Consider the following 16,016-nt stretch of genomic DNA (forward strand, 5'->3'; position numbering starts at 1 on the left):
ACATACCTGGGCAGGCTGTTTTGCCGTGGTATCCTGGCACCTGCGGGCCGCAGAGGGGCGGCGTAGTTTCGGGCGACGAAGACTGCTGCTCCGGGGGCGAGGGCGGCGAGTCAGGCGGGAGTAAGCTAGTGTCCACAACGGAGGGTAACGTGATGTCCCCATCTGACCTGTTGCTACTGTCTGCAGTAGATGCAGTGTTGCTGAGGTTTAGTGATGGCTGCTTTAACCATTTTCGTATTTGATTATCCACAGATGTGTGTCACTGCTGTGGAAGCACTTTTGAAATGATGCACGCGCAGTGGAGCAGGTCACGCGCACCTGACACAATTTGTTGTTTGTATTTTTTGCTCTGTTCTCTTTTTTGAATAGAGGGTGCATAACATTCAACTGCCCCGAAGATCCCGACGCGAAGCCTGAAGGGTAAACACACCTGGTTTACTAATCTACCCGCACAATTTGTCTGGTGTCGGAATGTCTCGCTATGTTAGTACATTCAACAAAACACCATGTTGTGTTAAAATGTGTTGTAACTGCGTTACTGAGCATTGTAACGGGTAATATATTACCCACATTTCATTAGTAACGCGTTACATTACTTCGTTACAGCAAAAAGTAATATATTACTGTAACTCCGTTACTTTTGTAACGCGTTACACCCAACACTGATAAACAGAGGTGGTATAAGTATATATCTTGAAATTGATTAAAAGTAGAAGTACTCAGTTCTTGTACTTGAGTAAAAGTAGAAGTACCAGAGTGTAGGAATACTCTGTTACAGTAAAAGTCCTGCATTCCAAATGTTCCTCAAGTAAAAGTAGAAAATTATTATTATCAAAATATAGTGAAAGTAGCGACAGTAAAAGTAGTCATTTTGCAGATTGGTCCATTTCAGAATAATATGATATGTTTTATAATGACTGATCATTAAAGTGTTATCAAAGCTGGTAAAGGTGCAGCTAGTTTGAATGACTTTGTATACTGCAGGCAGGGTAGCTTTTGGATTTACTCCAGGTGGAACTAAAGTCTGATTTAACACTTGATTATATTTCACATCATTCATCCACATCTGTAAAGTAACTAAAGGTATTACATACATGTAGTGGAGTAAAAGTACACAATTTACCTCTGAACCTGTAGTGGAGTAGAAGTACAAAGTAGCAAAACATTGAAATACTTAAGTAAAGTACAAGTATCTCAAAATTGTGCCCAGGTATAGTACTTGTTGAGTTTATGAACTTGGTTACTTTACACCAGTGGCTATAAAGATAGAAAAACTAAGCCTTGCACAGAGGCATGAAAATACATTTTCAAAATGCTCAACAGTGCTGCCAAAATTATAAACTGACTGCTACACAATTAAAATAAATGCTTTTTATATATTTCTATTAGATGTGACTCTATGGCGTTTCTGTTAATATTAACACTGCTGCTTTAGTTGTTCTGACTGCTAAAATCCTGTTATTCCTAATTTTAAAGCCGATATTCTGTGGGGTCAGGGGGCTCGGATCCTTGTCACCTTTTTCATACCTGATGAGTTTGCATCCCTGTTGTCAATTTGTTTGGTTATCTAGGCACAGCTGTGTGTGACTCCCTCTGGTACACTGGTATGTGTTTTCCTAATGTAGAGAGCATTGATTAATTAATAAACTACACACTGACTCTAGATCCTGACCAAATCTTTATTTTTTGATGAAATGTTTTTCAAAAAAATGTATTGTATATTATATAACAGCTGCACATCACAGACCGGAGTCTCTGCTGCTGTGGACCACGATGGAGGCGATCATCCTCCCCATCCCCAAAGACCCTGCATGGCATGGAAATCTCCTCCTCCTGGAACAATTCTACACCCAGCATATGCTCCCTGTGTTGGCCAGTAGAGAGGAGGACATTTAAATAAATATACTCTTAACACCCTCGGACTCTGCGTTGTGTTTCGTATGTGTGATGGGGTGTTATGCAGAGGGGAGGAAAACAGGACACAGCAGATTGGGATTGTGGTGGAGATGCTGAGCAGTTATTTAATTGTTGCGTGTAATTATTATTATACTGCGTGCTTCTTAGTTATTCCATCTTTTGCTGTAACATGGATCTGTATGTAACTCTATATTTACTTGTTATCTACCACACTTCCTTCTACATCATACACCATCATTATACATGATAGTGTATATAGGATATATATTTATTTGTATACATATCTGTAAATTGTATAATTTTATTTTTCGTATTTGGGATTTCTCTTTTGTCCACTCAAATACACTTGGCCCTTTCTCTTTTCCATGTGGAAAATGGCAGCTGCATATTCTGCTTTTCTCATCTGCTCCCTGTCTGCTCATCTACGATGAGAAAATTATATAATTAATTACTAATAATCATTTAAACCTGTTATTACCAATATTTCACAAATTCTTCATGTAAACTTAAGAGCACAGCTGTATGTTGAGTATGTCAACTTTGCTTGGTTCATCTTACTGGGGGGCAGCTACATGGATGTCAGTGCAGTCCACAATAATTTTGCAGCTGAAGGCAGAATGAATGTATTATTGACTCAGAATGAAGCACAACTTCATGTCATACAATACATTGACTTTATTTGTAATTGTGTAAAAAAATATGAATATTGATTAGCAAGCAGGACCTGCAGGAACAGAGAATGGTGATGGATGGAGCTGGGAAGAGAGAAGAATAAAGAAAACAGATCAACTTTATTATCGGATATTAAAAATTCAATTTCAAAACAAGTTGCCGCTCCTACAGTTTTCTAGTATGTAAAGATGATTTCACATGACCAATGCAAAATATCACACTCAATACATGTGTGTCTCTGGGGGGTGCATTGTGCCTTTGATGTATATAAATAATATACCATAACCAAATACTATTATGTACCGTGGAAATCAGGTTGCCAGAGCAGGTCAGTCCAGTGTGCTTGTTCCTCAGGGTCTCAGCAGTTACAGGTGAGGTAAAGAAAATAAAAGAGAAAAAGGTCAGTAACAACACTTTAAAGTAACAACACTGAATAATTATCTCTTTTAATAATTTTCTCTCAGTAATCACTCAACTACTGTCTTTCCAACAAACAGATTGACTCACTCTCACTATCATCACAATGAAACACGTCCAGAAGAATGTCATGCAAAGCTGCCTGCCTTCCTTCCTTCGACTCTCCCTGAACTGCCTGATATTTTAATGTTCAATGTTAACCATTTGTGCAGATAGCATTAAGTAGAAAAGATCGCTGATACTAAGGTGGCGTTAGCCTACCTCCCGCCCCCTTAGCACCTGGTGGAGGGGGCGATAGGCTACTCTTCAAATGTTTCACAAAATACTTACCATCATGAATACTCTTACTGTTTAACATTTCGGTTTACTTCGTGTTAAGGCTAATACAAATGACAAGGCTAAGTAATGTAATATAATGCTAACTAACATGCTCGCTACTAGCGAGGTAGCTAACTTGACTATGTTCCATGCAAAACATGTATATTACCTGATATGTTTGGTCCAACGACTCCTGGTCCTTTCATCAGACGGGAAGCGATAGAACGAGCAAGTGGTATGATCTCTTTTGTGATTACAACCTCGTACAAAGCACACAGGCATCTTGTAAAAGTGAATTTATTGGAGCAATCTCTTATATTTATTGGAGGGAATAAATCAGTCTTCTTCTTCCTCTTTGCTTTGCGAGTCACAACCAGTCTTGGAGCATTATCGCCTATGACATCACTTACGCGACCCAGAATGCATTTAGGATTTGTAGTCTTTCTAGTTGCGTATTATTCATAGTCTTATATTTCAGCAGTTTTACGACAAACTGTGACTTTTTTTGCATGGAAATGATTGTTTAAGATTGACAAACATCATATGTGTCATTCGTGGCACAATTCAAACGGGATCAAAAGATAACTTTTCTCTCTCCATTGACTTCTATGTATAATTTTCCGCTTCCGGGGTCCCATGGAGGCTCCCGGAAGGGGAGGGACTTCGCCTCTCTATGAGCATCCCAGAAGTGACATCATTTTCAGGAAGTGACATCATATGCCTTTTCTCAAGACTGACAAACAGACAAGTAAGTGCTCCTATTTTTTAATGAATTTTCAATGAGTTGTGTTTAGTTTGACTGAAGGGGACGGTCATAGTGTGTCAACCCGCGTTACCATAATATCATGTATTAAAAAGTTAAACACTTTAAATTAAAATGTACATATAAAAATGCATTTGAGCCTCTTTAGAATGCACACCATGTGGTGTCATTGTGTGAACCACATGGCAAGTAATGGCTGCCAAAAACTTATTTTGTCAAACCTGTTACTGTCAAACCTGTTACTATTAACCCTTTCCCTGCCATGTTCCAATATTTATTCTGTGTCCAAAACCAGAATTATTAATACAATACAAAATTATTACCTCCGCCCAGGAGGTTATGTGATCGCCTGATTTCTGTGTTTGTGTGTTTGTTTTGTGGAGTTGTTGGAAATGACAAAAGGAATAAGTGATTCAATTTTGGTGGTCATCTGAATCAGCGTGTAGATGTTATGGCGTGTAGATGTTATGGCATCAGTGACATGGTCATGGCGGAGGTTTGCGCTCTCTGAGTGCTTCTAGTTATTATTAATGTTATTTATATGATATAATATGAAATAACTTATTTTGAACAAGAAAGGTGATTTAATATGCATTTGTATTTTACATGCTTTTGTTAGGATGCCTCTATCTGCAGCAGAAAAACAGCGCCGATACAGGCAGCGTAGGGATGCTGATCCTGAGGAAAGAAAAAGTCATTTAGAAAAAGAGAAGGATAGATCGAGGAGGGACAAGGCTGCCGGCAAAAGGCCATCTATTAGGGAACTCGATGAAAGGGAGAGGAAATCCAAGCAGAACTACTGGAGAGAAGCACAGGCAAGATCCAGAAGAGCCAAGGCACAACATACAACTACCTTAGAGCAGTGCATGACCCCTCCCCTAAGTCCAGAGCCAGAGCCAGCTCCAGGGCCCTCAAGGTTAGAGTTCAAGGACAGAGGTTATGGCTTACTACCTGAAGTGAATGACAGAAAGAAAGAAAGAAAGTATGTGTGAGTGAGACAGAGAGAGTGAGCGTGTGTGAGAGTGAGACAGAGAGAGTGAGCGAGAGAAAGATAGATTGGATACATAGATGACAATTAGAAATATTATTTAATCAGCATTTCATTGTGTTGCAGGCAACGTCGTGTGGGGCAATTAAGAATAAAGAAGGAGAGAAAAAGCCTCCGACTTGAACTTGAGGAAGTGAAGGAAAAGTTGGTAGAAGAAAGAAAAAAGACAGAGAAGTACAAGAAAAGGTTCTTTCGTCTGAAGAATGAAGCCGCTTCCCCATCTTCTACAGCCAAGCACCACCTGAGAACCCCATCTGAGCGGTCAGACGCACGGAGAACACTCAAATTTCACACAGCACTTTTGAGGGACTTAAAGAATAGATATAAAGAGTCACACGATGAAAGAGAGCGACAGGTTATCTCCCAACTGCTCTCTGGGAAAATAATAAAAAAATACCGCCTCCAAAAATATGCACAAAGAGCCACTGGGTTCCCGAGGAGAAGATGGAAGACTTTAGAAGTAAATCCACTTACCTTCACCCGTAAAGATAAGAACCGCATCCCAAACGCATTCAAATCCAAAATTAGAGAGTTCTATGTCAGAGATGATGTCAGTCGCGTGACGACTGGAAAAAAACAGACAATGACTCGACACGGTGTTAAGAAACAAAAGAGGTTACTTGTTGATTCACTTCAAAATCTTCACAAGAAGTTTGAATCTGAAAACCCACACAGGGCCTTGTCCTACGCTCTCTTTTGCAGACTCCGTCCCTTTTGGGTTATACACCCAACCATGCAGGACCGAGATACCTGCATGTGTAAAGTCCACGAGAATCTTGGCTTTGTTGTCGACAGGCTGAAGCAACTAAATTTGTTGACGCACACAAATCTTGATAGGCTCACAGAGGAGGTCACTTGCAGCACTGACAGTAAGGAGTGTATGTATGGAGAGTGTTCTTCATGTAACCAGAAAAGCTTCCCACTGGCTGCTGATTATGACCCCTCAGACCGTGTTACATACACAGAGTGGGGGATGGTAGAGAAAGAGATGACCAGGCCACAAGAAAAGGAGGGCCGTGTCATTCAAAGTGACAATCAAAAAACAAATTGAAAGCTCCTTAGTGGATCTCATTGACCACTTCACCCTACTGCTTCACAAGTTCAAGAGGCACATATTCAACATTAAGCAGCAGTTCTCATTCTTCAGAGAACTGAAGAAAAGTCTATCCTCACAGGAATGGATTATCCATGTGGACTTTTCAGAGAATTATGTGTGCAAAATGGGCAGAGAGATCCAATCTGTGCATTTCTCGCACCAACAGGCGACCATGCATACCGGTGTGCTGTATGTTGGTGGACATGAAAGCCCTGTCTGGTTCTGTACCATCTCAGAATGCAAGTACAAAGGTCCACCAGCAATCTGGAAGCATTTAGACCCAGTATTAAACTTCATTCAGGCCAATTATCCAAACGTGTCTGTGGTCCACTTCTTCAGTGATGGGCCATGTACACAGTACAGGCAAAAGGGAAACTTATTTTTGTTCTGTACAGAGCTGTACAGGAGAGGTTTCATGAGTGGGTCATGGAATTCTTTTGAGGGCCAGCCATGGAAAGGGAGCCCCTGATGGCTTGGGGGGAGTGTTAAAGAGACTGGCAGATCAGCTTGTGTGTCATGGGCGTGACATACCAGACCCTGCCACACTTTATCGTGCTTTGATCACAACAGGCACCACAGTGAAGCTCTTTTACGTGGAGGCTGAGAGAGTTGAGGAAGCTCACTCTCTCATGCCAGAGAACATTCCACCGGTCCCAGGGACCATGAGAATTCACCAGGTGGTCACCAACCAAAAAGGCCACTTGATCACCAGGGATGCAAGTTGCATGTGTATCACACATAAAAACATGTCCTGTAATTGTTACAATGCTCTGCAGTTCATCTTCCCCACTCTGTCGAGGGGATGCCAGATTATCCAGGCTGAGGAACCTGGATCCTCAAACCCTCAACCAGTCATCTCTGAGAGGCCCCAAAAAGAGCCACACAAAGGAACCCAGGACATTGACTGGAGTCAAAATGACATGGTTGGAAGCTGGTGCGTCATTACATATGATCAAGAGCTGTACCCTGGAATCATTTTGGCAAAAGATGAAGCCAATGTACAAGTGAAGTGCATGCACCATGCAGGTCTGGGAAAAAACAGGTTTTACTGGCCCACCCGCGACGATCAAATTTGGTACCTACTGGATGATATTGTGAGGCTCATTCCTGCACCCCAGAACGTCACATGTCGGCATGTCGAAATTCAGAAAGACATCTGGGCAGAACTAACTAAGTCTAATTAAATCATTACTTATGTGTTTATTTACCTGTTATGATCCTGTGTTTCTTCCTGTTTGTTAAGTTTGATGTTATCAGTTTGTTAAGTTTGTTGTTATCTGTTTTTCATCAGATATCCTGTTTATTTACCTGTTATTGTTCCTGTGTTACTTCTTATTTGCAGCTATTTGCTTAAGGAGAGGCTGCTCTGCTGTTTTTCGTCAGATATTCCTGAGATGAAATGTTATCTACATGATCCTGTGATTAAATAACATTTTTTACATGTATGGATTCAATAATTTCCCCTGCCAAATCCACCTACATACAGTCTTAAAATAAGCACGTCTCCTGAAAAAATATTCTATTATCAAACCTGTTACTCTTAGAATACTCTAAATATATAATAAATAAAAAAAGCCAAATATAAATATCTTATTTTAAGGTTAAGTAAAATATAACAATACTCCCCATTAGGAGGATTTTGGATAAGATTTTAAACATATTACCTTTTTCATGATTTTTCCTAAAAAATTACTTACAGTGGCTTGGCCAATATGCGTTTGAGCATATCCATCCATGTAAAAAAAATATATTCCTTGTTATTTTCATTTATACACACTCTGAATGTGAACAGGGATGATGTATCTTTCATAATACACCAGATTTAATTTGAAATGTCACTTCAAATACTTTACAATACAATTTGGTGTTGGTAACGCGATTGACAAAACACATATTTGTATGTTGATTATTTTCAGAAAATAATTAAATAATAAGATAGCCTGAGATGGCACCACATATTTTTCTGACAGGTAAGAGTCTACTCAAACCAAACAAGTCCTTAAAGACAATAAAAGTAATACCGTACTTTGAAAATCTGATTTTCAGAATGGAAAATGGCACGTTTTCATAGAATGACCCATTAATTCTTCTCCACTACAGTTCATAGGTAAATGATGTACTTCTACTCCACTACATTTATTGAATACTTTGAGGTACTTTGCAGATTTTGATTAATGATGTGAAATATAATCAAGTCTTAAATCAGACTTTAGTTTTCATTTAATTTCAAACCTTTATTTATCCATGTGTATCCCATTGAGATCAGTGATCTCTTTTTCAAGGGAGACCTGCTCAAGTAGGTTCCACATGAAACATAAAAACATAAACAGAACAACAAAAAGGACATCATACAGCATCATTACAGGGTTTACCATTTACATAACTATCCACATGAGCAGGTACAAACAGCTTCCGATTGAGTAGCATCCAACCGAGCTTTAAAAACATTTAGTGGCACCAGATTGCTCAGTTTCCATTTCAATTGCAGACTATTCCAAGACAGTGGAGCTGCGCATCTAAAAGCTATCTTCCCTAAGACAGTCCTAGCAGTTGGCTCATTTAATAAAACTACAGCATGCGATCTCAGGCAGTAGCTACTTACAATTCGTCGTGAGATCAGAGAGCAGATCTAGGATGGAAGTTTCCCTAACATGGCTTTGAATATAAAAATGTACCGGTGACTGAGCCTCCGTACAGTTAGCGAAGGCAAACCAGCCCTTGCCTACAGGGTACAGTGATGGGTTAATGCTTTACAGTTTGTCACACATCTCAGTGCGCTGTGATACGCAGCATCTAACTTGACCAGGCAATTGGCAGGTGCATTCATATAAATCAAATCACCATAGCCCAGCAAAGGTAAAAAGGTCACAGTGACTAGCCTTTTCCTGGCTTCAAGCGAGAAACAGGACATGTTCCTGTAGGAGAAACCTAGCCTAACCCTCAGTTTTTTAAGCAGGTTATTGACATGACGTTTAAAAGTGAGACAATCATCAAGCCAGATACCAAGGTATTTGTAACAGGTAAGCACTTCAATTTTTATTCCTTGCGTAGTTACAATATATACAACAGGCTCTGGTGTCTTTTTAGCTTTTGAAAAGAGCATTACCTTGCTTTTATCAACATTTAAAAGAAGATTTAGTTCAGAGAGCTGAGTCTGAATAATGTTAAAAACAGCTTGCAATTCAACAACAGCCTCCTTAATGGAGGGACCTGCACAGTACATCACGGTATCGTCCGCATAAAAATGTAAGGTTGCTCCATCGACATTTTCACCTAAACTATTGATGTAGATGGAGAATAAAAGTGGACCTAAAACAGAACCTTGAGGAACACCATGATTAATGTTTAACCACTCAGAAGACAGCCCATTAAAATGAACACATTGGGACCTTTCAGAGAGGTAGTTCACAAACCATCCTATTGCATGGCTGGATATGCCAATACTGAGTAGCCTCTGCTTCAAGATGCGATGATCAACGGTATCAAACGCTTTGGACAGGTCAATAAATAGAGCTGCACAACTGCTTATTATCTAAGATACTCGCCACATCATTCACCACTTTCATTGTCGCAGTGATGGTGCTCTGTTGCTTTCTGAAGCCTGACTGATATTTAGACAGGATGTCATTTGTACATAAAAATACCTTTACCTGTTCACTCACTAGGCATTCAAGAACCTTAGCCAGAACTGATCATTTAGAGATGGGCCTATAATTATTTAATAAAGTGGCCTCCTCACCTTTTAGTAGAGGCAGGACATACGCTGACTTCCACAATTTTGGAATTGTGTTTGAGCTGAGGGAGAGGTTCAAAAGAGTAGTGAGAGGTGGAGCAATTAAATCTGCAGCTATCTTTAAAAAGAAAGGTTCTATGTTGTCCGGGCCAGCCGGTTTCTTAGGATCTAACTTGGTTAAAGCTTCACGAACAACATCAACAGTAAAAGGAGTAAAACTGAAAGGGTTTTCAAAAACACGTATTTCAGAGTCACAGACTGTGGTGTTCACAGAAGCAGAGTTAGTGACAGAACCAAACAGAGAGCCCCAGCACACAAAATGCTCATTAAAACAATTTAACATATTGGCCCTGTCCGATATAGTGCCAGATACTGTGGTAACGCACGGAGGTAGCTCATTACGGATATCAACGGTGGACAGTGTTGGGACTAACGCGTTACAAATAACGTGTTACTGTCACGCCGTTATTTTTGGCAGTACAGATGTAGCACTTCATTTCAGACTCCAGCTTACAGCTTCCGGCCTACGACCTGCCTAACACCAGTATAGAGGAATGTTAAGCCCTCCCACTATTTTCCAAGAGGGCGTTGCCAGATTTTCAATTTCAGGTTTTAACCAGGAGATGGCGCTTCATTCACAAATACAGAAAGACAAGTTTCATGGACTTTCAGTTGTGTTTTGAAGAGCATTTGAACACATCGATATTTTAGATCAACTAAAGTATATCTAATCTTGTAATTCAATAATATATAGTCTTTATATATTAAATAATCATAATAATAATGTAAATGTTTACATTACACTTCTTTATTTGTTATGCTCATACTTTTACCTTTACAATCGTTTGCTTTAATATGCAGTATATTTTTTGTATATTTTTGTGTTTGCTTCTTCCTGCTCCCTTTCGGACACATACTGTATGATTTATTATTATTATTAATATAAATATATTATTAAGATAAGATAAGATGTTACTTTATTGATTGAACATTTTAGTTTAGAATGTGCTGTCCCACGGTAATTCAGAAGGCTCACAGGTCACATTCCGACCATTATTTAAAACAATAGGTGCTTTCACACCGTCTACAGTTTGATTTGTATAGAGGGAGCTCTGTGGCCAGTGTTCGAATTACCCATTTGCTTTCGGGGGAGCCCTATTATTCAGTGCACATCCTGCTACTAAATATATCACACGCACGCTCTGTTGACTGGCGCAGCAGCAGTTGAGTAAAGTTGGAACGATATTGGCAGATTCAGATTTCACGGATCAATAACTCATGAACAAAACGTTGTTCAGACACAAATGACGTCTCCTAAGTACCGTGGTAAGGTTGACAACGAACTACATTTTTATAAAAAAAAGCCAATACGTGCTGTCCTCCAAACTGGAAACATTACATTGGTCTCTATCCGCAGCCGGAGAAGAAATTAGTGCTCAGGGACCGTCTGCAAAGTGCAACTCCGAAAAAAGAGAATACAATAATATTCAATCCCTATTATACAGCTTATTACTACCAAACTCACCACACACATCAATAGTCTCCTGTTGGTCAGACTACAGCAGAGAGTTTGGAAGAATGTGCTTTTGAATAATTTTGTTGAATATTTATAATCAAAAATCTTCAATAAATATGGCATCATCTTCAATAACGTTACTATTATACAGTATATTTATACGAAACTCACTACACACATCAATAGTCTCCTGGTGGTCAGACTACAGCAGAGAGTTTGGAAGAATATGGTTTTGAATAATTTTGGTGAATATTTATAATGTAAAATCATGGCATCCTTTTCAATAACCGTCTATACCTCCTGGATCATGGGTGTAATCCTAGACGGCACACAAGAGCAGATGGCCAGGCAAGAGCTAAAAAAGGTGAGTGAAACTGATCATTCAAAGTATTTGCATCCCTTTCGTACTGTAGGCTTGAGAAAGGAGACTGAACTGTGTCTACAGGCAACTTCCAGCGTTATTATAATCATGCAGTTTTTGGAGACATTTGTGTTGTTTTTAACCAATACATTTAGAATATAAGCTTGTCTTTTTTTCTTGTTCCTGTTGAGAAAAATAAAAAATGAATACTGTGTAAATGAAATTATTGTTTAGCACCTGTATATTATAGAAAATAACACTTATGTTTACATATTCCCTAGGTTTTTCAGGTCACATTTGATCTATATGATGGAGCCATTGGATTTGTCAATATAAGAAATCAAAACCAAACCATATTCTTCCAAACTCTCTGCTGTGGTCTGACCACCAGAAGACTATTGATGTGTGTAGTGAGTTAGGTAGAAATATACTGTATAATAGTAACGTTATTAAAGATGATGCCATATTTATTGAAGATTTTACATTATAAATCTTCCCCAAAATTATTCAAAAGCACATTCTTTCAAACTCTCTGCTGTAGTCTGACCACCAGGAGACTATTGATGTGTGTAGTGAGTTTGGTAGAAATATACTGTATAATAGTGAAGTGATTGAAGATGAAGCCATATTTATTGAAGATGTTACACTATAAATATTCCCCAACATTACTCAAAAGCACATTCTTCCAAACTCTCTGCTGTAGTATGAGCATCAGGAGACTATTGATGTGTGTAGTGAGTTTGGGAGTAATACTTTATAATAGTGAAGTGATTGAATATTATTGTATTCTCTTTTTTCGGTGTTGCACTTTGCAGACGGTCCCTGAGCACTCGTTTCTTCTCCGGCTGCGGAAAGAGACCAATTTAATGTGTCCAGCTCGGAGGACGGCGCATATTGCCTTTTTTTTATCAACATGTGATTGTAGTTGTCAACCTTACCACGGTACTTAGGAGACGTCATTTGTGTCTGAATAACGGTTTGTTCATCAGTTATTGATCCGTGAAATCCGAATCTGCCAATATAATTCTAACTTTACTGAACTCGCAGCAGCGCGGATTCAATCAATTACTATAAAATCACTCTGCTACTACTACAGACGGTTTCACTACGCCGGCGGCTGTGGCCGTTGTTGAAGCGTCTTCAAGCTCCGCATCGGCAGGCCTCTCCTTCGGTGTGGAGCTGTCAAGCTCGACCCTAACGCCGCTTACAGCCGGCCAACTAAAAGTTGTTTTCCGTTCACGTTGTAATTTTTAGACTCCTTCGCTTCTTTGCTTGTGAATCCAAAAGCTGTGACGCTTGGCTGTTTTCGTTTTGCCATATTTTTTATTACAAAGCCAGAGTTAACAAAATATCAATATGAACATTTCAAATACCGCGCCGGCATCACCGCTGTAACCATAGCAACGTAAGTAAGAATGCAGCGCCACCACGTACAGATGGCAACATCCAGACATATTCACAAATATAAAACAAATATTCAGAAACTGTAATGAACAATAACTATTATTTATTTCAAGAACTGTTATTTACAGAAACTCAACATTAATAATCTGTGTGACACAAATATGCACGATTGTTTTGGGCTCTCCCTATTTATCTCAAAGTCAGCCATCAAGGGAGCTCCCTCCCTCTTCGGGGGAGCCAAGCTCCCCCTGGCTCCCCCCCATTTCGAACAGTGTCTGTGGCTGAATGGCCAGCGATTAGGTGCGGCGCATTTATCATAGGTGGTCAGAGCTAACTGCCTGCCGTCAGATTTCATTTAAAAAACAGATCTGATTTTAAGACTATTTCTGCGCTCATAAAGAATAATAAGAATAATGCGTATTGAACTGGTTTAATTAATTAGTGAGTTTATTTAACACTAGAACCGCCAATCGGGTCAATTTGTGTGATGTGTGTTGTGTGTGCGCAATGTAACTTTTTTCCAATAAAATATTAAAGTCTCCCAGTCCGCGACTTTTCCTGAAAGTGTGTTATGTAGCAACCTATGTTGTTAAAAATTGCATTCTAATAGCGGGATTTGACGGGTTTAGGTAGGCCTATACAAAAACCTCTGGCGGTTCTAGTGTTAAGATAATTAGGTACAGTAGAAGCCATTTTTTATCAGTAACAAATTTAGCAGTTGAACATAAAAGTCAACTAACTGAGGGTCACTTGCAATGACAGTGTTGTGTCTAACTGTAAGCTTGTCACTCAGAGTAACCTACAGTTAATTTAGCTGCTGGAGAAGAAAGATCAGGGGGGGAGGGGGGGAGAGAGCTGTGGTTGATGGGCCATTAGTTGTGTAAATACACAGCTGAGAGGTGCCGTTTCATTCAGACTGTTTAAAAAACGGTAACAACGGACTATTTTTCTTAGCGGATGCATGTCGATTTAAATCAATACATACAACTATTTTTTTAATCAATAAAAACATTTTCTAAATCCATAAAAGCATTTAAATTAATATTGGGAGTCATGTCGTAACTTTGTTGAGAATGTGGCCATGTAATAAGCGGGATAATTTGCAGCGACTTGTTCCTTATGGGGAAAATAACACCCGTCATGTGTGTGTAGAGGTGTATGTGGTTAAAATACTTTAATGAAGTGAAGGAGGTTTTCCTTCTATAAAACAGCTGTGGGCAGCAGTGAGTGTCACGGACATGAATTCATAGATCAAAGCAGACTGGTGCACACACTCTCCTGTCCTGCCAGGCGACACGCCCGTTCTAAGCCGTGTCCCTCACTCCTCACATCCCAAGCATCCCCAAAAAGTGTATTATGTTGTTACATCTCAGATGTTATGTTTCAGTTGTGCTCTGTCTATGTTCAGTGATGCAAACTTATCACCTTTCGGCGAAATTCGCCGTTTTGAATCCAAAATAAGTCGTTTGTGTGATTCATGTAGATCTGCAATAAAAATATTTTTGGGATATGGGGGGGTCTGGGACCCGGAGTAATCTGCGGCCGTGAGCTGTTATTTGCCATTATGACACGCATGGTGTTCTTTTTTTATATATTATAATGAAGTGCGAGCTGTGTGCTCGAGTCTTCCTGCCTGTCGGCTCTGCTCATGGATGTATAATAATAATAATATATTGTACTTGAGTAAAAGTAGAAGTACCCAGATCTTGTACTAGAGTAAAAGTAGAAGTATTCAGATATTGTACTTGAGTAAATGTAGAAGTACTCAGGTCTGGTACTTGAGTAAAAGTAGAATTACTCAGGTCTTGTACTTGAGTAAAAGTAGAAGCACTCAGGTCTTGTACTTGAGTAAAAGTGGAAGCACACATATCTTGTACTAGAGTAAAAGTAGAAGTACTCAGGTCTTGTACTTGAGTAAAAGTAGAAGCACTCAGATCTTGTACTTGAGTAAAAGTAGAAGCACACAGATCTTGTACTACAGTAAAAGTAGAAGTACTCAGGTCTTGTACTTGAGTAAAAGTAGAAGTACTCAGATCTTGTACTTGAGTAAAAGTAATAGTACCAGAGTGTAGGAATACTCTGTTACAGTAAAAGTCCTGCATTCAAAATGTTCCCCGAATAAAAGTAGAAAAGTATTATCATCAAAATATAGCTAAAGGAGCGACAGTAAAAGTAGTCATTGTGCAGATTGGTCCATTAAAGAATAATATATGATATGTTTTATAATGATTTATCATGAAAGTGTTCTCAAAGCTGGTAAAGGTGCAGCTAGTTTGAGTTACTTTGTATACTAAAGGGTAGCTTGTGGATTTACTCCAGGTGGAACTAAAGTCTGATTTAACACTTGATTATATTTAACATCATTCATCCACATCTGTAAAGTAACTAAAGGTATTAAATACATGTAGGGGAGTAGAAGTACACCATGTACCTCTGAACTGTAGTGGAGTAGAAGAACAAAGTAGCAAAACATTGAAATACTTAAATAAACTACAAATATCTCAAAATTGTGCCCAAGTATAGTACTTGTTGAGTTTATGAACTTAGTTACTTTACACCATCTGGTTATAAAGATAGAAAGACTTAAGCCTTGCACAGAGGCATGAAAATACATTTTCAAAATGCTCAACAGTGCTGCCAAAATTATAAACTGACTGCTACACAATTTAAAATAAATGCTTTTATATATTTCTATTAGATGTGACTCTTTGGCGTTTCTGTTATTATTAACACTGCTGCTTTAGTTGTTCGGCTAATATCCTCTGTTATTC

At 39.0% G+C, this 16,016-nt stretch overlaps 1 protein-coding gene across 1 annotated transcript; it reads left to right on the forward strand.

Annotated features, from left to right (window-relative positions):
* Nucleotides 1–4,229: 4,229 nt before the first annotated feature.
* Nucleotides 4,230–6,199, forward strand: LOC307045610 (uncharacterized protein). The gene is made up of 2 exons (XM_079691387.1): nt 4,230–5,003; nt 5,202–6,199. Exons 1-2 carry the CDS (start codon nt 4,708–4,710, stop codon nt 6,184–6,186), a joined length of 1,281 nt encoding a protein of 426 aa, XP_079547513.1. The 5' UTR covers nt 4,230–4,707; the 3' UTR covers nt 6,187–6,199.
* Nucleotides 6,200–16,016: the final 9,817 nt, after the last annotated feature.

The sequence above is a fragment of the Notothenia rossii genome (assembly GCF_949606895.1).
Source record: "Notothenia rossii genome assembly, chromosome: 7".
Classification (NCBI taxonomy): Eukaryota; Metazoa; Chordata; class Actinopteri; order Perciformes; family Nototheniidae; genus Notothenia; species Notothenia rossii.

Coding starts and splice junctions, on each gene's coding strand:
- LOC307045610 (XM_079691387.1), top strand. CDS start 4,708: ATGCCTCTATCTGCAGCAGAAAAACAGCGCCGATACAGGCAGCGTAGG. Junction 5,004..5,201: donor CCAGCTCCAGGGCCCTCAAG/GTTAGAGTTCAA, acceptor ATTGTGTTGCAG/GCAACGTCGTGTGGGGCAAT.